The sequence below is a fragment of the Colletotrichum godetiae genome (genome assembly GCF_030913485.1).
Source record: "Colletotrichum godetiae strain CBS 193.32 chromosome Unknown BDP55scaffold_6, whole genome shotgun sequence".
In the NCBI taxonomy this organism is placed as follows: domain Eukaryota; kingdom Fungi; phylum Ascomycota; class Sordariomycetes; order Glomerellales; family Glomerellaceae; genus Colletotrichum; species Colletotrichum godetiae.
The window spans coordinates 812,462-839,920 of NW_026851254.1; the positions used below are offsets into that span (position 1 = coordinate 812,462).

The window sequence follows — 27,459 nt, forward strand, 5'->3', positions numbered from 1 at the left end:
TAAGACCACAAGTTCCCACTTAGCTGCCGTGATTTGCGTCTTTTTTCTGCATTTCTCATGCACCGTTCTCGGATAGATCCTGGGAGATTTGACTGATTAGATGATCTGATAAGATCCACACACGTTACATCTTCGGCCCCTCCTAAAAAGAATCTAGAGAACTGTGGCTGTGTCACGTTCTTTCTTCTGCGGAACTAATCACGATGTGAAGGAAGTTCTTGCGGGTTTGTGCATAACGCGGTTAACGCTCTGGGCCCCGCGACATCGGCCCCCCGAGGGGTGGGACTATGAGCCTTTGGAGCCCCTCGCGGCATCAAGATGCGAAAGGTACCAGACGCGCATGGTCTAAACAGAGCACGGCGGCACCTTAAAATCAAGACGTTTTCTTACAAGACCTTTTTTATTTTGCGCAACCACAACTATTGTACATTCGCAGGAAAGAAAAAAGTCTGAAAAGGAATCAGTCGCAAAAAGAGGCGTATCTCACTCTCTCATGATGAGTTGATCCGCGAAAAAAGAAAGAGATTCTCTGCCCCCCCCCCCCCCCCCCCCCCCCCCGCTCTGCTCCTCTTTCCGCATTCAGATCGAGAAATTTAAGGAAAAAAAGAAGAAGTCATGTAACGCCGGTCCGTTCCCACGCCATTCCCACGCCAACCCGTCCCAACGATTCTACGCTCGTGGTCAGGGCATGAAGAGAAGACCAAATCCATGTAAAGTTGGGGTAACATGGCAGCCATGCCGCTCTGCATCGCTATGCCGCCTGGTATCTTCGTAATTGTGAACTTTCAGCCTTCGCCCATCTTGTCTCCGATCTCACACATGTTGCTGTCTTGATTGCCGCGCGCCGCCGAAAACGCCGGTTCCGCTGGATCATCGCCTCACTCTGCAGTATCCATTGCGTCCCCTGCGTCCGAGGCGGGTGCAATGCCATCCTTGAGCCACTTTGACCATCCCTCATTCGACTTTTGGACGTCGGACTGGCTCATGCCCTTCATCCAGGGGCTGTTGAAGACAAACTTCTCGCGGAGCTTCGTGTCGCGCTTGTTGCTTGCATTCTTGAGCCTCTCGAGGTGTCGCTCCTGGCCCTCCTTGTCCTTGGGGACATTGTCGTAGACAAAGTATTCAGATGTGCCAGACTTCCACACCATCTTGCTCGAGTTCAGACAAATGCTGATGGAAAGATCTTCGTCGAATGAGATGGGCTTGGGAATGTGGCTGTCTTCAAACTTTTCGTCGCTAGAAGGAAGATTGCGGGCCAAGACTGTCTTTTGGAGCTTGTGTCGTGGCACCCCTTCTGTCGGCTCGACCTGGATGAAGGACGAGATGTAGTATTGCCAGCGATCCTTGGCCTTCATCTCGTCCATGTAGAAGGTGGTGTCTTCACGCTGCAGCCAACGGACAGAGGCTTCTGACTTGAGCGGGAACTGCGAAATATGTTAGTTTTAGGGCAATGGCAGTCATGTTCAGTTAAACTTACCCAACAGATGACAAACATCTCGCCATCCTTGACACACTTCTCTGCGTACTTGCGGGCAGCAATCTCTGACTGGTAGTTTGTCTCTTCCTTCTCCCGACTATGGAGGTACTGTTGAATGAGGTCTGGGGTCTTCTCCTTCGCGTCAGTGCTGCTGCAGGTGAGAGCAAGACGGCAGAGAGTTTTGAGAAGATCCTGGATGGTGTACAGCTTCCAACCGCTCTTAAGGTAGTAATGACGCAGAACATCCTGGTATCGAACCTCATCAATGTCGCCAGTGATGTATTCCTCAACAAGCTCAAGCGTCTTCGGCCAGAAGCTCTCAGGGTCATCATGAGGGCCGAAGTAGTTGAGGGTGTTGTCGGCCAAGCCGATATCCTTTGCGGGACGAGGTCGGTTGACGCGGTTAACCTCTTCGACGACACTCTCCTTGCTCTCCTTAACGTCCCTAAGACGAGTGTAAACCGTCTGGAAAACGTTGAAGAAGACAAATATGGTTTGGTTGCAGAAGAAGTTGTGCCAAGGCCGGGAGAAGAAGCCATCAGCCTTCAGTTCACCGTCGGCGGTTAGGAGGGCATCGTCCCCAGTTGTGACTATCGGCTGCGGGACGATCGGCATCCAGCGGTCGTTAGACACGTCGGGGCCAGTGCCATCTTCGGGAGCATCAGGCATTTCTTCCTCATTCGCTGATCCAACTTCGGGTGTCGTCTCTTTGCTACCAGATGCTGCGCTTCCCTCCTTTTGAGCACGCGGCTTAGAGCCATTGCGGCCAGGGTCAAGCACGCCACGAAGCAAATCGCCTCTTCTTCCAGCACGGCGGCTACGGCCGTTGGTCAGTTCAGTAGGGACAGTCTCTTCAGTCTCGTCCTCCTCCGAAACATCCTGCAGCCTCGGCAGACGACCCTCCAAATCTTCCTCGGGAATATCAAAGAATGCAGGGATGAATGTCTCGAAGAAGTCTGCAATGCGCTCCTTCTCTGGTACGCTATGCTGGCCGCTGCTGACGGTGTAGAGCATCATCAGACGAAGCAGCTCGACGACAACCTTTTTGTCGTTGAAGTCCCAAACCAACTGATGACGTGGGGCTTTGCCCTTCAAGCTGCGCTGGCGCCTCTGCTCCTCGGCCTTCGTCTTGATGACGTCGACCAGGTGTTTAGCTGAGAGGTTCCTCTTATCGGTCTGCTTGACAAGAATGCCCATATGGTCGAGACTCTTGAGGTGCATGTGCTCAACCTGAGCATGCCACACCTTCTCCCACTCGCGTTGCGAAAAGCGCCATTCCTCGTCCTTTTGCTTCATTCTGGTCAACACAATCGGGACCACATTCAGCGGGTTGTTGAACAAGTCGTTGACGACTTCGGGGCCCTTTTCGCCATAAATCTTCTTGCAGACGCGCTTGAAGACCGATGTGCTGTGTCCAGCCAAAGCCTGCGGCATCTGGAAGTGCTCTCTCTCCAAAGGCGACATGACACTGATTTGCTGGGCGACAGGCTCCAAAAGCTGGATGCACTTGAGATTTGCCTCGATGTTGAAGTCGTAGTCGTGGCGTTCTTCCTCGATTCGATGTAATCCTTCTTCGAAACCATTCTTACGGTGAGCGACGAAGCCGGAATCTTCGGAGGCCCAGGTCGGATGCGACGCCCAGTCGTCGTTCAGCACGGAATTGCAGAGTTCATCGCGGCCGCTGCAAGGCTTGAGGCGCTCCTGCTCAATGGTTAGTGAGTGCAAGTGGGAAAAAGAGCTAGGGTGACATACCCTCTTGGGAAGAAGACGATAACTAGGTCCATAGCCTCGGCAGTTGCTCAACGACACTTTACCGCTAGGAGGCGCGGGTCTGTTATCGACAATCTCATCATGCGGCTCGTACTTGAGGAACGCCTTCCAGAAACCCAACAACTCAGGGTTTGCGGCGAAGAACACGCTGCCCTTCTGAAACACTGTGTTGCGGTCGATAATGGATTGACTGAATAAGTTGCAGACTTTGAGGAATTCGTTGAATGATGTCTTGTTGCTCAAGTACTTCTTGACCTTCTCGAAGAAGGCGATTTCGTCAGAGTTTGAGGTGGTTGACGCGGGAGGTCCCAGAGGCTCTGGCAATATCGGCGTCAGTGTCGGCTCGACCGCGGGGGCATCTGAAGCCAGCGCCTTGTTGTGAGACAGCTTGGTCCGCTTGTTGTTGGCGGCCGCAGGAGGAGGAGCGCCAGGAGCAGCTCGGCTGGCTGAGACCGCAGCTTCCACGATAGGCGGCGCAGGAATGGGCGTCTGCTTATCATTTCTAGGTCGCTTCTTGTTGGTCTCCTTGGAAGCGCTAGGAGGGGCAAAGCTCCCCAAGGGAGGCATCTTCTGGCCGCTCATATTCGGCTGAGGTGTCTGGTTAGGGCCAGGGCCAGGCGGAAGCTCATCCCCAGGCCGTCCGGGTGTTCCCTTTCCTCCTTGTCCAGCAGACTCGGGTAAGAACTGCTTGAAATCTTCAAGCAGATCAGGTGCAGTATGAAACAAGGTCGTGACCTGGGCGTACACATCCTGAATCGGTTTTTGTTCGCGCTGATAAGTCTGGAGAATTTCAAGGAATTGTTTGTAAATCTCAGGCTTATCCTGAAAGCGATTCTGCGGCGTGGTTAGTGCGCGAGGCCTCAGCCTGAGGGGGGATATGGAAAGAAATAAAAAAGTTCAGTTAGACTGACCTTGATTTTGTTCACGTAGCTGATGGCATGGTTGAACTCTACCGGCCCACGGCGCTCGAGGTTTGCCTGCTGTTGCTGCTGGTTGGTCGCGCCGTTCAGATTTGCGGGTCCCGTTACCGGAGTAGGGGTCTGCGCATTGCGAGGAGGCTGCTGCGCGTTGTTCGCGTGGGCAGCGCCTTGCGCCGGAGGACCACGCTGCTGATTACCACCAGGACCCTCAAAAGGTGCGACGTGACCTTGATTCATGAACGCAGGCGCACTGAAGTTCGCTTCAGGGCTTTCGATGCTGTGTTGTGCTTGCTGGGGCGGCGGCGGTTGTTGTTGTTGTTGCTGCTGCTGTTGCTGTTGCTGTTGCTGTTGTTGCTGCTGTTGCTGCCAGTTATTTCCGCGCTGGGGAAAGAGCGGCTGGGAAGCACCATTAGGATGTGGGTGGCCCTCGACCTGGGTTCCTCTGCCGGCAATGGACTGAACAGTTGTGCCCATAGGGGTGGTGACCCTGATGGTGTTAGGGTCGTTGCCGGCGCCGCATTCAATCCGGTATCCCGGTGGCAGGAAGGTATTGAAGCCCTGAATTAAGTTCGGATGACCAGCGAAAAGCTCCGAGACGCGGTTGATGACCCCGGGAGTGTCAATGCTGCTCTGGTCAGTTGTGTCACCTGAACAACGGATCAATCACATACGCCTGGCTTTTGAAGTCTTTCATAATGTCGAGGAACCGATTGTACACGTCTGGCTGGTCGTGGAACTGTACCTTGACCTGGTCAAGATACGTCAAGGCATCCTACCATTCATAGTTAGCTCTGGCCGACAACAAACAAAACATTGACCCTAAATCAAGCTTTACTTGAACCATGATGGGCGTATCCATGACCGCGGTTGCATTTGTTTTGCAGGCTACAGGAAGAAGAATGTGATGCGCATGGTTCTGGAGGGGAACTGGGAAGATGGAAAGATGATGAAGACGAGGCGCAAATGGACGTAGCGAGATGGAAGGACGGAATATGCACGCGGGGCGGCACTGCATCCTGCCTGGGCAACATGCGCCGTATCGGCGCACCAGCCCACATCGGTTTCCACTTTGGATGCGTCCAGCCACAGGCAAGAGCATCGGCAAGAAGTCGCCTCCTTCTTCATCTGGCAAGTTTACAAATGACTTATTTCAACTTACGTTCAAGATGGGTTGTTGGCCTTGGGCAATGCCACCTTGGCCTTGCTGACCAGGCGGCCCTTGACTTTGACCGCCAGCGACGCCGGGAGCAGCGCCGCCACTATTTCCACCACTGCCACCGAACGGAGGCCCTTGTTGCATCGGAGGTTGGCCCTCGCGCTGCTGCAGCGGTCCTCCGAAGACAGGTGGACCACCGCTGGCAGCGCCTAGGGAGTTACTGGGGGGGACGGTCGTGTGCGGGATCGGCGCGAACATCTGGTGCTGGGTATTTGGGTTGTTCGGGCCCCCGTGTGGCGGAGGTCTACTGTTGTCGGGTTGAAGGGGGCCGCCGAAGTTCGCGCCAGGCCCCGAGGGGGCGCCGAGTGGCATGGGAGGCCCTGACGAGCCTGAGCCGTGGTTCGCGAGCAGGCCGCCCGGGCTGTGGATTGCGCCCATCGCGCGAGATGCGACGGGCTGGTGTATGGGAATAGAGCCAGCATTGCTGTGATGGGGAGGGCCGGGGGGGTAGCCGTCTCGGCGACGTCTCTCGGCTTGTTCTTGTTCGCGTCGTTCCATTTCTTCGTCTTGGAGGCGACGACGATTTTCGGCCTCGCGCTCGTAGGCGTCTACCTCTTCAGCGGGTTTCCCGCTCATCATCCTGAGATCGATCGTCCTCTTCCACTCGACTGTTAGCGACGCGTTGGCATAGAGGGTAGAGAGGAGGTAAGATAGAGAGGGGTTGTCCTCAGTTGCGCCCTGAAGAGTCTGAGGGGGGTGGCTGGACTCTGCAACCACGCAAGCTTTGCGTCGCTCGCCAGTCCTCTGCGGCCGGGGATCGTGTCGAAATTGAAAACACTTACAGACTGATGCTACCAGTGGTATGATGTCTACATGGGGATTCAACGTCTTATCTCAGCTTACAGTATCGTAGATCTACGAGGACGTCACGTAGGGAAAATTCGTAGTGGTCTCCAAGCTTGGAAGCTGCTCAAACCCCTTCGCGGCTGATTGGAATGAAGCCCCCAGGCGCGGAAGAAGCCGCACGTCACGTGGAGATAACAGCCTTATTTAATCTGATCCACTTTATGTATCCGAATGGGGCAATGCAGTCTTTCCTCATCCCATGTTGCATCCGACAGCTTAGGTATTGTTAAGGGTGCCTTATTTTTATAAAACTTGACCATGTGAGGATTTTCCTTGCGCTCTGGCGGTCACTTTCGCCCAGTTTGACCGCTAATTTGTTGCACGGTTAGGTATCTGGTTGACTACGCTATCACGCCTCTGCTGAACATGACGAACTGATGCCTTTACTCGAGGTGGATGGCTCAACTGATACGGCGCCTTCGTTTTCGAGTCACTGTATGGACGGGCAGAAAGGTGTTGAGCAAAGGTAGTTTCGCAAAGTCAATTATTTAGCTTCCAAAAAATAAAACCGTTCAGAGCTCCTTTCACATTCAGGATGTCAAGTTTCTCTTACACACAGCATTTTTTTCTAATCGGTCCTAGATTCGTGTCCCCACTAAGGTGTGTCGAGAAGATGGAGATATTATTCGTCTTATATTCTACTATGCTGTCTGGGTATTCGTTTACTATTTCTTCATCATCGATCGTCCATTCATCTTTATATCAATCCACGCTTCAATTATCGTTCAATAAAGTAAGAACAGAAGAACACATAAGCAAAACGCAAAAGCTACGCCTGACTGGGGGCCTACGAAAATCACTAGACAACTCATACTCCCTAGTCTTCAGGTGTAACGATACCAGTGAGTTTTCACGAGACTTGAAGTCGTGAACCTGGAGAGCGGGGCGATCCGAATGAGAATACTCCCCGCCACGCCATAGACCGTGGTAATGATATCAAACAAATGTGTACCCTATAGAGGGTATCGAGGCGGCCATTCCAGCAGGCCCTCGCTCTTGGCTCAAGGAAAGGTCTCGCTAGGCATAGTTCCGCACCTCTTTGATAATCCACTATTTGCAATGTTAGGCGCATCTGGTCTAGAAAGGTAAAACAAAACGGGCCGTGAGCAAGATTGGGATCACATACCACTTCGCCATTGGCAACAGTACTCGCTACGCTTACAACCTCGATATTGCCAGGCTGGATCTGTAACATTTGTAAGTTTCCCATATCCTGACAATACCAAGAAAAAAGAAAAGGAGGAAAGAACAGTGCGGGTTCTGCTTACAAACTTTGCACCGTCCTTGGTCTCCCACCACACATCCCTATCATCACCAATCGTCTTGGCCTTTGTATTCTCAGGCCACGGACTCACGCCAACCATGTGCGCCTCGACAAACCGCTGAATATTCCTCTGCGCCTTATCCCTCCCGTCGTCACCCTCGTAGGCGTCCGCACCGAGCTGCTGGTAATCCCTCGGATCCTCCCACGGCTTCCGCGGTAACCTCTCGACGGCCGAGTTGAGGGGCGCCAGCACGGTGGTGTTGCGCTCTTGGTCGTCGAGGCGGCGCGATGCGGATTCGATGTCGCGCGTGAAGCCGGCGAAGACGTTGATGCTCCGGTCACGGCCCATTACGTCCGAGAGCCTCACGCCGTCTTGGCCGCCCGTCGGTGGCCCTCCGGTGGACGGGGCGGAAGGGGGGTCTGACGGCGGTGGTGGTGGCATGGCTGGGCCGGGGGCGGGGTCTACTGCGATGGGTTTCTGGCGGAAGAAGCGGGGTGCGTATCCGTTGAGGCCGGAACGTTCGACGGGGAGGGATCTGAGCTGGGCCGTTACTATAGTGCAGAACAAGAGAAGTATTATGGCGGTGGGCCGTCTCATTGTGCTTCTGACTCTGCGGAATGGGGAATTTTTGTGTGTCGAATTTTCAAGATTCCAGTGAACGCATTCCACGAACGCAGCGAGGTAGTACACTCATGGCGCGCGTCACTTTCACGTAGGATGCGGCTTTGCAGGGACCAGATTTTTGGAAATGTGAGGGCGGCGATTGGCTGCATGATGAGATGACATCATCCATGCTCCGATTTTGCGCAGGACCAGCGGTGCCCTCCGGCAGCAGGTAGGTACGGAGTGGTGGTACCTGCCACTTGCTGCAAGACACCGCCAAAAAGGCCCAATAAGCACAGACTAAGCAATCGATTCACATGAGGCAAGAAACAAACCGCTCCCTTCCCGAAGATACCTTCACGAAGCTGAGGCGAGTTCAACCTTTAGTTCCTGCATTCCCGATGGACGAGCGCACTCGCCGAGATACACCAAAGACAGCTGCAAACGTGTCGTACGTGTCTACCTACCTATCCGTACTGCACTCCGTATTCTCTGGGACCCTGGTGCCTTTTCTGTCTCACAGAAGAGAGCGATTGCGGAGACGGGCAGCCGTTCCCCACACTGTTCTCAATCCGCGGGTTTCTTTCTGGCGCAGGTGAGTGATCAGTAATAAGGTGAGGATACGCGAGAGGGCAGTCGGGAATTATTGCTGCATTTGAAACGAAGTAGACTTGGTTGAGCAATCCTCCGCCTCAGCAATCAGCGACAGAAGCGATGCGAGGCCACCACCACCATTGTGATAATAGTGTAGTTTTAATTACCTCAGGAATCAAGAAAGCTTCTCATGAATCATGGGAGGTTGAATTGAAACCAAGTCGACGGGATAGGTGGCAAGTTCTGGGGTGGTTTTTGTTACGGTCCAAGAAGTTGAGCACCTGACACATCTAGGCTTTTGCACCGTCCTGCTGCTTTTCCCCAAGATGCCCCCTTTCACATGCGAAAGATGTGCTCCGTAGTCCGTACGGCTTGGGTGCCTGGGTTCCCCAGAGCAGACCAGAACCAGTCAGCCCAGCCCCCAAGCACGACTCCAAAAAAGAGTCCCGACTGTGCACAGTAGACCGGAAATGGCCTGTGAGAAGGGGGAATATGTACTGTGTGTTGGACTATTCGTACGAGTGCGGAGGAACAAGCTGGACTGGAATGCAGGCCGAAAGTGGTCGCCCAGCAGCGGGCGGCAACGAAAAAGAGGGGACGGCAATGCGAGTAGATCCTCGGTCAGGTGCTAAAAGCTCCGGACCGGGCAATCATCTGACCTGCACCTCTTGTGTGGGGGATAGGTGGGAGGGGGGCTAGTGAGACTTACCTTACACGACTTTAGTACCTATGTGGTGGCTATGCCTTTCTTGCTCGTTAGCTTCGCTCGTGAAGATTCGACGGTGCTCGACCAGCCGCAGCTTCGATGCAGCCGCACAGTCTGGAGGGGCTGGAGAAGGGTTTTAGAACGCGTCCCATGGGTATGGGCTCGCAGACGGGTTCATGCCCGTGAAGATGTCGATTACCCGTTCACCTTGTTGACACGAGGCATGTGGCAGGCCTCGCCCACGCACCCACGATTGTGGGGGCGGGAAGGCGACGCCAGACTCGCCAATTTGCTGTTAGAGATTTGACGGCAGACGTTTAGTTTGGTAGCCTCTGCCTCTCAGACGGGAAACGGTAGACAGGCGGTTCGAGGTCAGTCAGCTGCATAAGCTCGAGCACGAGGGTATGCCCGTGACCTTGGGATACACCTTGCGTGGGAGTGGTAAAGTGAGCGGCCTTCACATGTCAGAGGCAAATGATGGATGGCTCGAAAAAAAAGTCCTGAAACTGTCACAAAATTCTTCACAGCCTTTTCTGCGGCAGCTTACTCCAACAAATTTGACTCGTGAAAGTGCACCACCTCACTCCGTACACAATTGGCGCTAAGGACCAGGGCAGGCGTAGCAGGTGAACCGGTCTGTCATCCCTTCTCTCTCGAGAGAGCCTCAAGTGCATCTCTTGGAGTTTTGGGTCGAACGGCTTCAACATGTCTAATGCCCCCTCTTCCGTTGGTCAGTTCGGTAAGATATACGGAGTGTATCCGTAGAGGTATCTCAATCAGTAATAGACGGGGACGGGGGGAAACTTTAGAGCCAGACGGGGAATTCGAGACTTTTAGAACATCCCCCACAGTTTCCCCCAGTTTTGCACGTCGCGGTCCACCACCGAGGGAAGCGAACACGGGCCCAGTCTCGGCCAGAATTACTGCGAGCAGCCAACGAGTGTCTGGGGTCTCTTCATGCCAGAGGAGCAGTTCAGTTGCAATACCCTCCGCAGACCGGACGCAATTGCCAGTTCGTAGTAACTAGACACGATATGGAGGAAACTTTTCTCACGATGTGCAATTGGGGAAATAAACTGCACGTGTAGAAAACACTCCATTGAGAGAATCTCTCTCTCTCTTGTCGGTCTCGGCTTCCCCACATCTCTAAGGCAAAAAAAAAAAGTGTCCCATTGTTTCTTTGTATCCCTCGGACCACTGCCACCGCTTGACCAAAAGGCTCATTCTTACTGGTACGTTCATCAAGTCCCCCCGTTTAGTGACGCCAATCCTCCTCACCCCAGGCCCCAGACCGTCCCTTTCCCCGACCCCCAACTCTGAGTCTCTGACCCAAAACTCGGCCCAAAACCCACTAGCACCGCGGGCAAGCCCAGTCGTGGACTCGTGCCATGGAAGTCCCCAGTGCGAAGTTGCCCCCCCTGCTTTCTGCTTTTCCCACCGGCGCTTCGACCTCGGCTCACGAATCGCCGTGTCAGCGACACTCTCTCTGCCACTCTGGCACTCTCCCGTCTGCGCGCACCACCTCACGCAACCAGACGAGTCGTCTGCGTACCACTCACTGTACTCCGTACCGTTCCATACGGTATACCCCCCCAGGTTCCTTGCGGATACCACCACCTGCACCTGCCTTCGGCCCCAGACCCGCGTCGTCCTGGTGCCTTTGTTCCCCATCTTCCCTCGGCGTAGCAACGAGACGAAAAGGCACCGCTCCTCTTCTCGTTTTCTTCTTAAACCTCTCCATCCAAACTCTCTTCCTCCCCCACCATCTTTCCCTTTCCCCATCTTCTTTGTTTGTTCTCCATCCTGTCCTTTGGAGCGCATAACCACCATCACATCAATCAAAATGGCACCCAGAGTTATCGTCGTTGGCGGTGGTCGTAAGTTACCTCTACACTTCTTGCTCCCACCTCTCTCAGTCTCACCACTCTCGCTGCCGAGGCCAATGTCGGCCTCGTCTTACCCGCTCACATGCTAATCCGTACTGCCAGTGTCTGGCTTGAGTGCCGCGCACACCATCTACCTCGCAGGAGGCAACGTTGTCGTTCTCGACAAGCAGGGTAAGTCTAATACACCTATCACTACCAAACTGCTCTGGATTGTCGCAAAGCTCACGCTCGTATCGCACAGGCTTCTTCGGAGGCAACTCCACAAAGGCCACCTCCGGCATCAACGGTGCCTTGACGAGGACACAGGTCGACACCGGAATTGCCGACAGCGTCAAGCAATTCTATGATGATACCCTCAAGTCTGCCCGTGACAAGGCCCGTCCCGACCTCATCAAGGTGCTCACCTACAAGTCCGCTGCTGCCGTCGAATGGCTTCAGGATGTCTTCAACCTGGACCTTACTCTCGTTTCGCGGTTAGGGTACGTCAATCGCAACCCTACCATGTCATATACCGTCAAGAGTCTAACAAATCACATAGAGGTCACTCCCAGCCCCGTACCCACCGTGGTCACGATGCCAAGTTCCCCGGTATGGCCATCACCTATGCCCTCATGCAGAGACTCGAGGAGCTCGCCGAGACCGAGCCCGAGCGTGTCGAGATCATCAAGAAGGCCCGCGTTACCGGCCTGAACAAGGACGGCAACACCATCACTGGTGTTTCATACGAGTTCAATGGCGAGGAGCAAAAGGTTGACGGCCCTGTCATTCTTGCCACTGGTGGTTACGCTGCCGACTTTGGCGAAACCTCCCTCCTCAAGAAGCACCGTCCCGATACCTTCGGCCTCGCCACCACCAACGGCACCCACGCCACTGGTGACGGTCAGAAGATGGTTATGGCCATCGGCGGTAACGGTATCGACATGGACAAGGTCCAGGTCCACCCTACTGGTCTGGTCGACCCCAAGGACCCCGGCTCCAAGTGGAAGTTCTTGGCTGCTGAGGCTCTCCGTGGTGAGGGTGGTCTCCTCCTCAATGCCGACGGTGACCGGTTCTGCGACGAGCTGGGCCACCGTGACTACGTCTCCGGCATGATGTGGAAGGAGAAGGACAAGAACAAGTTCCCCATCAGGCTCATTCTTAACTCCAAGGCCTCCAAGGTCCTTGACTTCCACACTCGCCACTACTCTGGCCGTGGTCTGATGAAGAAGATGACCGGTGCTGAGCTGGCCAAGGAGATTGGCTGCTCCCCCGACCACCTCCAGAAGACCTTCACCACCTACAACTCCATTGCCGATGGCAAGCAGAAAGACCCTTGGGGCAAGAAGTTCTTCCACAACTTCCCCGTTGACATCAACGATGACTTCCACGTCGCCTTGATGGAGCCTGTTCTTCACTTCACCATGGGTGGTATCGAGATCAACGACAAGGCCCAGGTCTTGAACACCGAGCAGAAGCCCTTCGATGGCCTGTTCGCTTGCGGTGAGCTTGCCGGTGGTGTTCACGGTGCCAACCGTCTTGGTGGTTCTTCCCTGCTTGGCTGTGTCGTTTACGGCCGTGTTGCCGGTGACACTGCCAGCAACTACCTCTTCCAACAGGCCCTTAACGGCGCAGGAGGTGCCGCCTCCCGTCTCGGCCAGATCTCTCTGCACCTGGACCCCGCCCAGCCTGGTCGTGTCACGATCGACTGGAACAACGGCGGTGGCTCCGGTGGCCAGGGTATCCCTGCCCAGCAGACCACATCAGCCGCCGGCCCCACGCCCGAGAAGGCGGACGGCCAGAAGGCCTCCAAGCCTAACAACCCCAAGGAGTTCACAGTTCCTGAGAAGGAGTTCTCCATGGAGGAGGTCGCCAAGCACAACACCAAGGAGGACCTGTGGGTCGTTGTCAAGGGTGTTGTGATGGACCTCTCCAACTGGCTCGAGGAGCACCCCGGTGGTCCCCAGGCCATTATGAACTTCATGGGCCGTGATGCTACCGAGGAGTTTGAGATGCTGCACGACGACGAGGTTATCCCCAAGTACGCACCACAGCAGGTGATTGGCCGCGTCAAGGGCCAGACGCCGAGTTTGGAGCTGTAAATTTTGAGACGATCATCTACGACGAGCGCACGACGGAATCTTGGCTTTGGGTAAAACAGTGATAACCGGAGTAACGGGTGCGCATTGGCGCGCTTTTTTGAATTTGGGCATTTTTCTCACATCTAGGGAATGTATTCATAGATACATGTTGTAGTCTCTTGGATTCAATGGAACTCCAAACTTCCTGTTCACTTGACATTCCTCCTCTTATTTGACACGATGTGGATGTGACTGATCCCGTTCGATGAGCTGAAATGAATGATGGTAAGTTAGCCATAATAAATGCTGTGCCGCGCCTCAAATACATGCAAGCTAAAAGGTACACCAGCCGAAGGCTGGCTCCTCGTCCAAATACGACTAATAAGTCAAAGTCTACCGCACACAAAAGATCAATCAGGCCATTGGTTGTGGTGGTGATAGCAGTCTCGCCCGATGCCACGACGGAATCACTGAAATATTTGAGGGATATGTTACCAAGAGCTTGTCAATTCAACGCGAACCCCCGGATGCTACACACTCTCTATATATATCTGGATTCAAATGAGATTGAGATAGACAATGTCAATCAGTCCTTGATAACCTGCGGCGAGCTGCGGATCTACTTGTGAGCGTGTAGTTCATTTTCTCATCACCATGTCCAACATGATTGTCACTCGCTAGCTAAGTTCAACCCCCTTCCACATCAACTTCAGAACTGTTTTGCCTCGATTCTCTTCAGGACGCCTCTTCGTCATCCTCAGCAGGCTTGAGCGGCTTTCTCGCGTGGATCACGTACCTGTGGAATCTTTCAGCGGTGTGGAGATGGAAAGTGTGGTTTGGTGAAAGGCGAAGTATAGCAGCCCAACAAGGAGGCCCGGGGAGGGGTTGAGGAGGACTTACACGGGAATATAGGCATGCACATTCTTGTTCTTCAACTCGTTTCGAACACTGATGAGGAAGACATTCACCTCCTCTTTCGTCCAGTCGAGCGCTCTGGTGAAGGGGGCCATGCTCCAGCCCTCGACGCCCTCCAGCATGTTTTCGAGGTTCCAGATGCCGAGCTCTCTGTAGTGAGGATCCTTGGGCCACGCGTTGATCGGCCACTTGTACTTTTTCACCGAGACGTCTTCGAAGCCGACCTCCTCGAGCAGCGGCTTGAGGCTCGGGCAGTTGATGAACGGACGCCCAAAGATGTTGCAGGCCTCTTCCAGCCTGTCGACCCACTCGATGAGCGGGCTGGTGGGCTTGAGGGTGTCGTCATCGCAGTCGGGTCTCATGTGGCCTTCTTGGAGCTCGATGTATCCTCCGGGCTCGAGGAAGCTAGATTTAGATGGGCTGGTGTTAGCTTTGGAGGGTGGGGGGTGCTGGCTGGGCCGACGGCCGTGTTCTTGTGGGTGAGAGAGCGGGCGTTCAACTCAACTTGTAAGATTGCTTGAAGAACCTCTTCCAGTCGGCGATGCTAGAAGTCATGACGCGCGTGTGGATGTAGTCAAACTTTGTGTGGTACGTCCAAGGTTCCTCGAGGTCGTCAACCTCGAACTTGACGTTGGGCGGAACGCTGTACGCCGAAAGTTTTAGTTGAAGTGGCTTTGCCATTGATTTTTCATCAGAACAAAACCGTACAATGCTGTTTGAGCTGGAGACAGATCGATACCAACAACCTACAAACAAATCAGAAGAAAGAATCAGTCTTACTGCCTATGTCGATTCGAGATGACCAAAAGGTCTTGTACTGACCTCGGCATCAGGATGTTCATCGCCGAACTCGATGCACCAGATTCCAGTGCCAGTTCCCACGTCCAAGACACGTTTGACCTTGGATCCGGGCTGAGCCGCCGGAGCAAGACCCAGCTTGTAGTCGAGCGTGAGAAGGAAGATGTTATGTTGAAGGTCTGGAGGGGAGATTTGTGAGTTGAGACAGTTCACAAGTACATGGGCGAGCATGTATCAGCCCTACCTAGCCTGTCATTCTCCTTCTCGTCATTGGGGTAGCTGTACTCTATTTCCTGTCAGCCATGGAGGAGCGGTGGCCTGGGGAGGCATACGTACGGCCATCTTTATACCTGTGGTAGGTTCTGCCATTTTCGATACGGTGGTTCATGATCGAGCTTGCCAAGCTCGTGCTAGAAGATGCGATGCTCTGTAAGTGGTCAAGACCGCCACTGTCAGCAAAGCCATCACACGTTGAATAGTCATGAAGCGCGTATACTTACAGTCGCCCGGTCTGATGAGCTGTCATCGGCATTCTGAAGTAGGTGGTTAGAAAGTCCGACCTGAGGCAAGTGCAAGGCTGGCAGTGGATAAAGACTGAGAACGAGCTCACAAAGTCATCGGCGATGATGATGGGGCCATTATCGCCGTCAGGCTGTGGCTGCTCATTGGACATCATCATGACGAACTAAGAATGCTTATGCTACGGATTCCGGTGAAGAAGCGATACGGACGAGGATTTGATGTGGAATTCGATGGCATAACGGTTGCTTATTAGGTCCGGCGCGCAAAGGTGCAAACAAATGTTTGTGTGACCCCTCTTCTTGAACTGGCACCACTGGCATCGATTATGCACGTTGGTGGCAAGGGGGACCGATCTGTTGGTGGAGACGCTGTGTGTTTTCTCAAGTTCCAACAAAACAGCAAGGGTTCGCAAACGTATTAGGAAAGTAGAACGCAACCCAGTCCCGAGGTTAAGTACGCAGAGGCGAAGAGGAACCTTCAACGTGTGCATTGGCGATCGGTCGTGTTTCCCGGAATGGCTAAAGGGCCTCGTCACTACATGAGATCCTCAACCGGATGGCCGGGACACGCAAACATTGCAGAGACTATCCGTCCACCATCGTGTTGTCGCGCCATCTTTTTTTCCCCCAAGCTCTCTGCTTTCCTTCTTTTGGTTCGAGGGAAAAAAAATAGTCAACACCGTATGCGTACTTGGGGAGCGCATTCTTGAGCAGATCGCGAGAGGTAGATCCAGGATCAATGAGCCTGCGTTGTCGTTGTCGTCGTCGCTGTCATCAGCGAGCATCTTTCAGATCAAAGCTTGATCCCCTCGCAATCAGTTCCTAGATCCTGTCAAGTCCTCACTAGCCACATATAATACAGGACGAGGAAAACAGATTTCCAGATGATTGACCTTCAAACGCCTCAACATACTCTCTAGTCTTTCGTTTCGATCCACGAGGCGGACAAGTTCCTGAGAGAGGCCCAAAGAAGTTGCAATTTGGTCGACATATTCATCAACAAAAGAAATCAAAGCAGGGAAACACCTATGCATTATGTATTGTCCTTCATCTCATCAGCTTCTTCTTCAACGAGACACTTCAGATCGAAACAATAGCCTCTCAAGGGGACCGACTTTTTACCCGAGAACCTCTAGTCTCGCACAATGTCATTGACAATAAGCGGACAAGTCTACAATTCGTCTCTGTAGTTTTGTCAAAAACAGGGAATCCAGGCCTTGTATGAACAAGACTTATCAACAATGCAAAGGCGATAGCCAGCTCATATATACCTCATATACAAGCCGCCCTCGTTGCCATTTGGACTGAGAAAAGACATCACGCACGCAATCTTCAAATCCCATACCCAACACGCAAGTCCTTTCCGGGGAACTACCCCGATAACAACCAAAGAGCTCCAAAAACTTCTTACCAGGATCACCAGGATCCAAGCAGAAAACCGAACCCCCTCCTCCATCACAGAGTCAAATGTGCAACATCCAGCAATACGTCTACATTCAATGCCACCACCTCAAGGAAATCATCCTGACACCTTGTCAACCAGTCAAGGACGCCGGCTACGTCCCTCCCCAGTAGCCATTCATACGCATCAAGGTCAAAGACACCTTCGTCTAGACACCCTTTGAAAGGTGCCAGGGGCTCACCATCAGCCCGTGGGTGGGTCATCAGATGAAGTGCGGCGAGTTTCCTACAGAGAAGGTCGATATTGTGGAGCAGTTTGATGCTAATGATGAGCAGAGTGACGAATAAGATCAGTCCCACGGCGGACGACGATTGGAGATGGTAGTAGTTTCGGATGTGTTGATGGAAAGGAAGGTGAGAGCTATGCCATTGTTTTGCTGACTAGGTTTCAGACGAAAGATCGAGGCAGCTAAAGAAATTTTGGCCTTTACAGCAGTTGAAAATGAGGTGAGTGAAACTCCGTTTCTCTCTCACCGGGTCACAAAGTTCTCATCAGTTCTTCTACTGAAAGATCAAATCTGCCATTGACATTTGTGCGTAATCGGCTTGCTATTCTAGTGGTATCATCTTATTCTGTAACAACCCGCAACGAAGAAGGACAGCAGAAAGGTATTAGGGACTAATGACAGAAAAAGGGGGGCTAGATCCGGCCAGGGATCTGAAAATCGGAGACGTTTTTTAATCTCGAAGAATTAGAGACCGGAAAGAAGATGGCGCTTTTTTAGTCGTAATGATGCTTGATGCTGCAATCATTCAAAACATACGCAGAGAATCTGAATTTCAAATCGCGAGGTTCAATGGTCGTCCATCAATTTAACGGCGGACGGGAGGAGTGCGGGCGCCCGTCAAAGGAGGACCTTGGGAGTTCTCCATGTTGCCAGTTAGTTCAGCAACACGCGCCTTGATACGCGCTACGCGGGACTCGATTGCTATACATGGTCAGATCTTGGACGCCAAAGATTTATGAGTTCAAGGTAATGCTTACTCTCTTCCCCACTTGTGTCGTCGCCATCGTCGGTAGTCTTGCTGTACCCGCCGCGGCTCTGTTCTTCGCTTTGGCGTTGAGCTGCGCGCTCGGCAGCGTTCTTGCGGATCTGGGCCCATCGGTCGACTGCAGGTGGCGATCTAGGGCCATCCTCAGGAGACACCGGAGCGGACGAGTTGTCCGCGGGAGGTTCGGGGGTCTTCGCACGTCTCGCGATAGGGGGCGGAACAGCATCCTCGGAGTCGTCGTCGGGGACAAACGCGGGCTGCTCTTGCAGAGGGCCCTGGTCAAAACGCGAGAATTCGTGCCGAGCCTCGTTGGCATCGTCGGTGTCGACGCGAGAGAGGGATTCATCAACGGACGGCTCGTACTGCGGCTCGTGAGCTTGGGTCTCAACTGGGGCGGGTTGAGGAGTCTCCATTGGTGTGATGTAAGCCTCTGCAGGTGTTGGTGTGGGGAGGTTGGACTCTGAGGCAGCGGGCTGGGGGACAGGAGAAGGAGCAGGCTTTGGCGGCTCGGGAGTTGCTGTCTCGCGTTGGAGCATACCGTTCACATCTGCGGCGGCGTTCTCGGGCAGCTTTGAGTTCCGGTTCTTGTTACGGCCAAAGAGCTTGCGAAGTCCACCTCCACCGGTCTTCTCCTTGTGGAGCTTCTTGGACTTTTTGTCCTTCGGGCTGGTGTCCGGTTCCGGGGTGAACATGTTCTCCCGTGCCTGGTCGTATGAGTCCTTCGGCGGGGGCATCGGAGAACTGCGACCCTCCTCGAATCGGTCGGCGGGGTGCAGGCCACTCGGGGCTTCTGATTCTTTTTCGGATGGAACGCGAGGTTCGTCGTCTTGTGCGCTGGGGGGAAGCGGGGATGGCGAACGAGGGAAACCTGGTGAGCTCTGGGTCAATGGCGAGGGCTGCGGTAGCAGCGAGGGCGACTTGGCCGGGACTTCAGGGCGAAGCTCGGCTCCGTTGGTATTGCCGTTCGAGTATTCGTTGTGGCCTTGACTGTTGTTCCTTTGCATGGTAGAAACACCGATACCACGTCCCGCAGTGTTGTTCGCTAGATAAGCCTCCCGGATCGCCTCCTTATCGTACTTGTTCGCCCATTTCATCGCTGGAGACGCCTGCTTCATGATTTCTGGCTGGAGGGTGAATACACTGGTGGTCTTCTCTCTCGCCGACTCATCGTTTCTGCCTCGTCGAGCCTGCAGAATTTGCTGCTTCTCCTGCTGCTGGCGTGCCTGAAGCTGTTGAGCGGCAGCTTGAATCCGAGCCTGTTGATCGGGACCGATGCTCGATTTGCTGACATTGGGATCCGCCTTCTTGTTGCCCTTCTCAAGGGTATGCTTGCCGGTTGATTTGCGACGGTTGACGCCCTTGTTGCGTCTTGTCCAGCTGAAGAATCCCTTCTTCTCAGCAATGTAGGCTCCCTCCTGGGGCTCGGGGGCGGCACCGGCAACCATCTCCTCCATGACGAGCCATCGACCACGTTTAATGCTCGTCTCAATCACGGCGCAGCGGCCAAACGCAGACTTTCTCTCGGGAGTCTCTTCGGGCGCAAGACTGCTCATCCAAACCCACCAGAAGCTCTCGTCGAGGTCAAAGCGGGCAATGCTTGCGAGCTCGCCAGGCTCAAGACGATCCGATTCCAGACGTGGATTATGAGATTGAGAACTCCGTTGGCGTTGAGCGGTGTCGATAGGCGGTAACTGCTTATCGGGGGGCAGCAGCATGTTCGGGTTGTTGGGGTTGTCATCCACAAAGCCAGACGAGAGGAAATCGGCCCAGGAAGGCGTGGTCGGCCGCCCCAAACCCATGTTGCCAGCCGCAGGTGTGGTCCTCAAGCCCTGGGGCTTTCGAGTCGCGGCGGCGGCTTCGTGGTCATCGTCGTCGTCGTCCTCGAGAGCGCTGGTGAAGCCAATGTCTTCAAAGCGTGACCAAGATGCGTCGCGCAAGCTCGTTGAGTGCTTTGAGCTGGAAACTTGGGACTGGTTGGCGGAGGAGATCGATTTCAGAACACGTCGGCACTCTTCAGTCAGTGCCTTGACGGGATCCTCGTACTCGGAGAACTCGCGCAAAGCCTGATCTTCATCGCGATACTGGAAGTGGTTGGCTCGTCGGAGAAGTGCGAAGGGGCCCGGCGAAACGGTGTCCACGATCATGACGACCCTGTATGTAGATGACTGCATCAATGATGGCTTCTGGGGAGGATACTCGGTTTCCTGAAGCAGTTTTTGGAGAGACATTGGCAGCAGCGAGATGGAGCCCTGTGTCTGCTTCTGTGGGGCCAAAGATCGCAGGTAGGCGAAGAACAGATGGCTCGTAGCATCAGCGGCGCTGAAGCCTGTTAGTGTTGTCCGATCCTTGTGATAGTTTGACTCACCTTGCCCATGCTTTGTAACCTCCTTCGAAGCCACTGCCCGTATCCTTGTGTTCGAACGCCCACCATGCACCCATCCGAGACAATTTCCGCCCGCCCAGTCCATTCATCTTGCTGTGAGCGGCGATTGCAGACATTAAGTCGAAGAAATCGAAAATGATACATGAACGAGCTCCGTTATCCACACTGAGAGGTATGAATGTTTTGAATGAGTCTCTTGCCATATTCGAGTCTATGCGCGGGTTAGCCTACGGAGCCCATGATATGTCCTATGAAGAAGCACCGATTGTGTTTGTGCAGCATACCTTGCTCGCCGACTTTGAACAGCTCATACGCATCCCAGCCTACAACACCACCTGCAAGGCGACTCCAACACCATTTCACTACGCCAGCAATGACCTCGTGATATGTTAGTAAATCGGTGGTGAGTCTGTCTCTTGGATTCACAAACCATTGGCTCAGTCATGCGAAGCTCTTGCGACAAGAATTCGCCGCGCAGAGGTTGGCTTCCATCGAAAAAGTGGCGGATGAAGGTCCGGACCGCACTAGGGTCCGAGGTAGGTCTGAATGGCAGCAGCAAAAAGGGGTGATCGAGGGCTAGGTTGTGGTATGTTAGTATACATTGGCGCAATAGGCCTGAGTTCGGAGAAAGGTGATGCCAGGAGCTCAAAGGCATATGCAATCGACATACCTCTTGCTTTCAGTTCGTCGGTGCAACGCCTGATCAGGTCCTGGATCTCTTCGGGCTCGACCGTCTTCCTGGTGAAAGCGTCGTCCCATTTTGGCTTCGCGGGCAGCTGATCGGCATTGTCAAAGTTGGCACCCTTCTTTGCCTTTTTGGAGCCGTCCTTGCTCTTCAATCGGGAGAAGAGGCTAGGCATCTTGTCGGTGGACTCTCGCCTCAATCAAGGCGATTGCTGTTTGAAGCGGGGAAAGGCGCGAGGCATTCGAGGTTGCGACGGTTGGATAAATGGGCAGTCGCGCCTTCCTCGACGAGGGGCAGGTTGCAAGTCGTGTAATCGAAAGTGAGACAGGGAAAGTCAAGAGTTCGATGTTGGGTGGGCTCGGTCGGTTAAGGAATTGGCCGGGGGGGTAAGGTAGTCGCGAGAGGGTCGCGATAGGGGGCGGGAAGTGTGAGTGTGTCGTCGAAAGAGAGAGGTGCGCACGCGTTTGCTCTTGGTCCAATGTCAATAATACGTCGTTGGAACGGTCCACCACGCGAAGAGATTCCACTAGGAAATTGCGATAGCGGGGGGGGGAACCAACAGCTGAGGGTGAGGGTATCGGGAAACAAAGACGGCGGGGTTCAACGAAACGAAGGGAAATCTCCAGCAAGGGAAAGAATTGTGTTAGGAGAAGAGAAGGGATGGACGGGAAAGGAGAATGAGTGATGATGTTGCTGCTTGGCTTTGGGCACGAGGGAAACCGAAAAGAGAAGAGGCAGCAGCTCTGTGAGTGTGACCTGTCTCCCGGCCGGCACTCAGGTAAAAAGGCAGGTCCCGTTCTTACCTTACCTCTTTCTCTTTGGCTTTTGCTAGCATTCAGGGGCGAATGAACAATCGGCGTGCTATTAATTGGAGAAGGAGGAAAATGGTATTATTGGGGGGGTCCCCTGGAGGCTTGGCCTGTCTGCCGGTGCTTGTCTTTTGGATTTTTCTTTTTCTTTTTTAACACCATACTCTCCAAGTGAAGTGCCCTCTTTGCCTTGCTTCCTTTTTTTTTTTCTGCTCCTCTGTTTTTGATCTGTAGCCCCCCCTGTCTTGTTATTTCAAGGTGGGTACAAGTACCTTTTGTGTGACAATCACCGCAGGCGGGTACCTGACTACGACCCTGAGATGGCAACCTAATGGGGAATAGCTCTTCATGCAGCGCGTTAGGGGTGTACTACGTAGCTCTTCCTCAGTCCGTGGACCGTGGGACTCTGTGCAAGCGCAGGCTCCAATGGCTCCCAAGAGTCCTCGATGGCTTTTGGCGGCGTCTGGTAGGCTCGCAAGTTCGCTGGCCCGTTGTTTGAGTCTCGACTTGTCGACCGTGGGCGGATTTTTCGGGTGATGCTAGTGGCACTTCAGAATCAGGCACGCCGCCCGCCATGCCGCCGCAACACAGCTTTCCCTCTTCCCCTGCCTTACCGATGGAACTAGGTTGGGAGAGTGGGAGAGGCGGGAGGGGCACGACAGGCCCTGAAATGAAATTAAATCGCTGGAACAAGGATCCTGGTCCCAGTGCCACAGGACACAGTCGGCGCCAATGAGACAGACCAAGAAGATCCTACCAGCAGAATCGAGTCTCTAATACTCCGTACTTGACACCAAGGTAGTCTACCCGTATAGACAACACCACCAGGCTCGCCTCAGGCACTATGGCCGAGGCCCTGTCGGTTCGACCGAGTCTCGATTCAGTGTGTACCGTAGATGGGTGACAACGGGGCGGACGTATCACCGCGGTGGGGGAAGGGCTGTTGGTGGCTGAGGACTAAGATCTCAGGCGACGATATTAGCATCACTCGGAGCAAACGGTGGAAGCGTTGCGGCGCCCGGACAACTCACAGAGACACCGAGGAGGCCGGTGATGATGAGTTGGGGCGGAGGAGAGGCTTCGGTGATGAGCATAGAACGCAAGACCAATTGCGGAAGTTGGAACACTGGACGACCAAAACCAGAGACGACGCGCAATGTGTGATACTAGGTTCGGTGCTTTCGAGCTAATGCAGAGTATGCAATGCCTGTTGCCGCTGCTGCTGCTGCTCGAAGCAAGAAAACCTCAGACGACCAAAGACAATGTAGCAAACCCGGCGTCGGTATCGGCTTCTTCATTGATAGACCGGACGAAACAAGTTGAGGGAAGGGAAGCGTGCCTCATCAAATGTGTACCTCTCTCTTGTGGGGGTATGGCACTTACTTGGGTATCACGGAAGGCTTTGCCCGTCAAACAGACAATGAGTTGATCCCATCCAAGTCGTCTATACTCCCAACTCAAGGCCTCCTTGCTCGTATACACCCTTTCTCGTAAGATATAACCGGCCATGCCTGGTTGAGTCCATGAATGAGGTGAGACAAGTTATCTCTGTTGCTTGTTGCTTGTTGCTTGGTCCGGCCAAGCGTGGGAACCCCGTCAGTCGTCCGCACCTTAATTGAGCCCCCCTAGCACCCATTAGCTCCGTCCGCCCTACGCACCTTTTTGGTGTATTCCTTACTACTGGACTCTCAAGCTGCTTGGCGGCCAGGGTACTTGATTGATTGATTCTTAGCTTGAACTGTGCTGGTGGCGTGTGTCTGTAATGATTTGTTAGAGCTTTAAGGATATACCTAAGGTACCTACCTGGACCAATGGCATCACTTGTACAGAGTACCTTAGGTTACCTAGGTATCCGTACGGAGCATGAGGTAAGTGAATGAGAAGGAAAAGGAAAGAAGAAAGATGAGATGCACCTTGTTGGCTCCTTCCCCGTAAAGCAAAAGATACAATTGGAAGAGTCCCGAGCAATCGCCGGGGATGGTTTCTGCCATCGCTCCTCCCTTTCCTGGGGCCCCTTTACGGTTTACCTCGCTCCTTCCACATGGCGCCGCAACCCAGTGGGGGTGGACCCTGTCTCGTTTCGGAGCGTCTTCCATCTGCCTCGCCTGCTACGGGTAGATCCTTCAGGCTTCACCTCTGCAAAGCTGTAAAGGTAGTACGGATACGGATACACTTTTCATCTCTTCTCTTTCTGCCATCCATTGCTTTTCCTCGCCGACATCCCCTAGCGCTAACAATCCCACAAGCACATCTGCATACCGTATTCCTTATAGCCTATACGACTACATTCACGATACTAATGTACTCCGCCGGTGGACTCTATCAACCGTTGAAGCGTTGGTGTCATTCGAGGCACAGCCTAAGGTAAGGTAGATCTCAGCCCGTATTCACGCCTCCTAGCATCGGTACCACGGCCACGGCTCATCTCTCCAACGGCCATGTGTCGCACTCATCATTTCGTGTCTCACGGTAGAAAGCAACAAGGCATGACTACAGATACCTGGACGGCGAGACGCGTCTCGAACCCGTTGCTCGCTTGGTTGATGTTCCGGCGCCCGCCCGTCCGCCCCACCACAGAACCCGAGCCAGACACGATGCGGAACCATTGTACCTCAGTTGATGGAATTCAATTGACGCAGAAGAAACAGAAATGCGATTGACATTCGAGAAAGAAATTCACAAACAAAAACTCGCTGCACCGACAACATCTGCTCAAAAGTTCACCACCGACCGCTCATAAAGGTCCGAGAAAGACGCCACACCATCCGTGGTGGTCCAGAAAAGCCCACAGCTCAGAGTAATCTATCTCCGGGTCGCCCAATCTGCTTCTCCCTTCTTTCCTCAGCCCGCCATCAATGCCAATAATAGGTCGAGGATGATCCTGCGTTTGGTCACTTGGTCGCGCATGAGTTGGCCGGTGCCAGCACATCCTCGTCGTCACCTCATCCATCCAGAACCGGGTCTTGCACACATCCACAGAGCCGAGCACCCCGCCAGAACAAGTCATTGGCTGTGACCCGTGCGCTTGATCGTCGTGTGCTGGCATCCGCCTAGGGGTGCTGTCAAAGCCTGACGAACAGCAACCTCCTCATCACTTGCATTGGGCATCGTGTGCGTCACCAATCTCTCCGACCTCAGCAAATGCTGTGCAGATGGCATTTGCTACCAAATAATCTCTACGCGTGGCCGCATATTCGGATGTTTGGGCCAAGTAGCCTCGAAATGGGTACAGTCGCCCTTGACAGATCACTATGACACGATTGTGATAATACCACGCGGAGCCGGAAGCGGGCCACCATGGCACGTTACGTCCATGGGCATGATGATGGGCTCCCTCAAACCACCCGTCGGCGAGTGCGGCGACGCTCGAGCCTCCAACTGCGTCCTTCCCATTCCATCCCGCGTCTTGGGGATTTGTCCTGGTACCTGCGCATGAACACACCTTCGAGGGGCTCAAGGACCTGCTTGCCAGTGTGCCAATTCACGTTTGCTCCGCGACCTCTGAGTGGTCAGGTTTGGATGCGAAACTCTCCTCTGGGCCTGCCTGGATGAGTATTAGGTGCGTTGCCGATCGATCAACGTCAGAAATGTCTGTTCAGACCCCACCCTATGGCCAACTCAATTATCGGACGATGTCTCTGGGCCGAAAGGCACTAAAGGGAGAGACGCGGTCGTTAACAGACGTTGACAATTACGGTTCCATTGAGACGAGCTGCGCCAATGGTCAAGATGGCATTTCAGAGCTTCATTTTGGTGACACTGTTTCTCGAGTGAGGTGACAGCCGCTAACTCAAATCTATCAAATACCTACGGCTTCACAAAGTCTCCCTTTTTTTATCTACCGGCATACAGCTCCGGTAGCACGGCGCGGCTGCACCAACCCTAATCTTACTCCAACATCTCAAAGACCTTAAATTCCTCGCGATGACATAAGCCCCTTCGATCTGAGGGAAAACATGTGACCACAGACTGCGCCGCGGAACGCGGTTCCAAATGCATTGAGATGGGAAAATTATGGTACATCTCAAACGTTGGGCCTTGAGGGTCTATACCAGTTTCGAGAAAATGTAGCAAAAAGGTTCAGCTCGCCATCTAATCTGCCCAGCTGTGTAAGTTGTCTTACGCCAGCTCGTACCAATCGAGGTAATTCATTCTTCCGACCACGTTCCGTTCATTATCCATTTGAGCTCTGCAAAGCTGTGAGTCGGTACCGTGACCCGAGACATCACCGGAGCCAACTTCGGGGTGGCAACGGCGAAGTGGGACCCGGCTTCGGGTCCGGGTCGCTGATGGCGTGAAAGATGCCGCATTCCAGAACTAGCGCTTTGATCACCCCCGGAATGTGAGATCTACTTTACTAGTTTTCTGATTGTCCGTTCTTATTTTTTTTTTGGAGTCGCAAGCGTTACTTCGTCGCCAAGTTCACACCATTGAACTTCATCAGCAACAAGACTTGGCAGGTGACCGGCTGCTAGACTTACAAGAGACAGATACAGGAGCCTCGTCTTGCAGAGAAGGTCACGCTGGACCTGGGTAGGCTGTTTTGGGGTGCATTGCTTCTCTGGGTTTGATGCCTTGTGTAGTCTGCGAGCAATTGAGAATCACCAGGCATGGGTGAGAATGAGCTGGAATAGTGCTCACTGCAGTAGGTTGATACAGACCTGCTAGTACACGCATTGTTCTCGAGCCAGACATCTGGAGGTTTCCTTGTGATAGGGCTCGAGGAGTGCATCGAGGGGTTCGGAGATGAGGAGGCGCGTAGGGTTGCTCTGGTTCCATAAAACTCAGAGCAAGGAACAGCAGCTTATTTTTCTCTCTAAAACAGTTGCTCGCGAGAACTCACGGGCTAGAGCCGTGAATGATGGTTAGATGTCGTTATTTTTCCTTGTGTTCGAATCAGTTCAAGACGTCGTTGACAAGAGAGTGCATATGTCGCCGATATGAATAGATAGTTTCCACATTTTCCGATGGAGGTTAGCTATGTTATCTACCCGAGGTAATCTAAATCCAATGGGAGATCCGCCCTCACTTTTCTTCGAGTGGCTTTGTAGATCGAAGACGTCGACCTCCAAAAGTGGTCAATCTTGCAGAATCGTTTGGATGATTTGATCCTTCCCGAACGTCATTCCGAGTCTATCCTTCGACTATGCGAAAATTTCAAGGGGGGAGCACTTACGGACAACTCGTTTTGGTTTGAAAAACTCGAAGGGGGCGTTCAGCCGGTGTCTTCTCGGCCACGCACGGGATAGACTTTCTCGAGATGACATTTCCTCTTTTCAGCGGCTCGGGTGACTTTGTAGAGACATCAGCACACACGAAGACTCTAGACTACTCATCTTACTATCCGAGTACATTTTTCAGCATGCCGTCACCCACCAGAAGCTGCTGTTCTCGACCGAGTGAGGTTTTGGGGTGGGGGGGTGCCCGAATGCTCATGTTTAGTGAATCAATACTTTCAGTAATGAATGACTGAATCGCTGTACAGTTCTGATCGGAGGGGAGCGATGACGGTATATCTGGTGATCAACGCTCCTGGTACTCATGTGTAAGACTG

At 53.5% G+C, this 27,459-nt stretch overlaps 6 protein-coding genes across 6 annotated transcripts; 1 reads left to right on the forward strand and 5 right to left on the reverse strand.

Moving 5' to 3' along the window:
- Nucleotides 1-559: 559 nt before the first annotated feature.
- BDP55DRAFT_650363 (uncharacterized protein) lies at nt 560-4,469 on the reverse strand. The gene is made up of 4 exons (XM_060573978.1): nt 4,159-4,469; nt 3,230-4,081; nt 1,478-3,178; nt 560-1,424 (listed from the first exon to the last, which is right to left on the reverse strand). Exons 1-4 carry the CDS (start codon nt 4,402-4,404, stop codon nt 879-881), a joined length of 3,345 nt encoding a protein of 1,114 aa, XP_060434042.1. The 5' UTR covers nt 4,405-4,469; the 3' UTR covers nt 560-878.
- A 256-nt stretch (nt 4,470-4,725) lies between these two features.
- On the reverse strand, nt 4,726-6,079 carry BDP55DRAFT_346167 (uncharacterized protein). The gene is made up of 2 exons (XM_060566964.1): nt 5,327-6,079; nt 4,726-4,939 (listed from the first exon to the last, which is right to left on the reverse strand). Exons 1-2 carry the CDS (start codon nt 5,960-5,962, stop codon nt 4,811-4,813), a joined length of 765 nt encoding a protein of 254 aa, XP_060434043.1. The 5' UTR covers nt 5,963-6,079; the 3' UTR covers nt 4,726-4,810.
- Nucleotides 6,080-6,766: 687 nt separating this feature from the next.
- BDP55DRAFT_650370 (uncharacterized protein) lies at nt 6,767-8,212 on the reverse strand. The gene is made up of 3 exons (XM_060573979.1): nt 7,498-8,212; nt 7,356-7,415; nt 6,767-7,279 (listed from the first exon to the last, which is right to left on the reverse strand). Exons 1-3 carry the CDS (start codon nt 8,089-8,091, stop codon nt 7,247-7,249), a joined length of 687 nt encoding a protein of 228 aa, XP_060434044.1. The 5' UTR covers nt 8,092-8,212; the 3' UTR covers nt 6,767-7,246.
- A 3,028-nt stretch (nt 8,213-11,240) lies between these two features.
- Nucleotides 11,241-13,361, forward strand: BDP55DRAFT_691019 (flavocytochrome c; the record flags this gene model as incomplete). Its single annotated transcript, XM_060576925.1, has 4 exons — nt 11,241-11,274; nt 11,386-11,454; nt 11,525-11,762; nt 11,822-13,361. The coding sequence occupies 4 exons, from the start codon at nt 11,241-11,243 to the stop codon at nt 13,359-13,361; spliced, it is 1,881 nt and encodes a 626-aa protein (XP_060434045.1).
- Nucleotides 13,362-13,871: 510 nt separating this feature from the next.
- On the reverse strand, nt 13,872-15,633 carry BDP55DRAFT_346278 (S-adenosyl-L-methionine-dependent methyltransferase). The gene is made up of 8 exons (XM_060566965.1): nt 15,554-15,633; nt 15,386-15,480; nt 15,298-15,332; nt 15,078-15,232; nt 14,964-15,001; nt 14,761-14,898; nt 14,241-14,660; nt 13,872-14,136 (listed from the first exon to the last, which is right to left on the reverse strand). Exons 2-8 carry the CDS (start codon nt 15,439-15,441, stop codon nt 14,076-14,078), a joined length of 903 nt encoding a protein of 300 aa, XP_060434046.1. The 5' UTR covers nt 15,442-15,480; nt 15,554-15,633; the 3' UTR covers nt 13,872-14,075.
- Nucleotides 15,634-17,848: 2,215 nt separating this feature from the next.
- On the reverse strand, nt 17,849-21,271 carry BDP55DRAFT_543763 (uncharacterized protein; the record flags this gene model as incomplete). The annotated part of the gene is made up of 6 exons (XM_060568440.1): nt 17,849-17,964; nt 18,021-20,347; nt 20,394-20,622; nt 20,696-20,789; nt 20,842-20,987; nt 21,082-21,271. The coding sequence occupies 6 exons, from the start codon at nt 21,269-21,271 to the stop codon at nt 17,849-17,851; spliced, it is 3,102 nt and encodes a 1,033-aa protein (XP_060434047.1).
- Nucleotides 21,272-27,459: the final 6,188 nt, after the last annotated feature.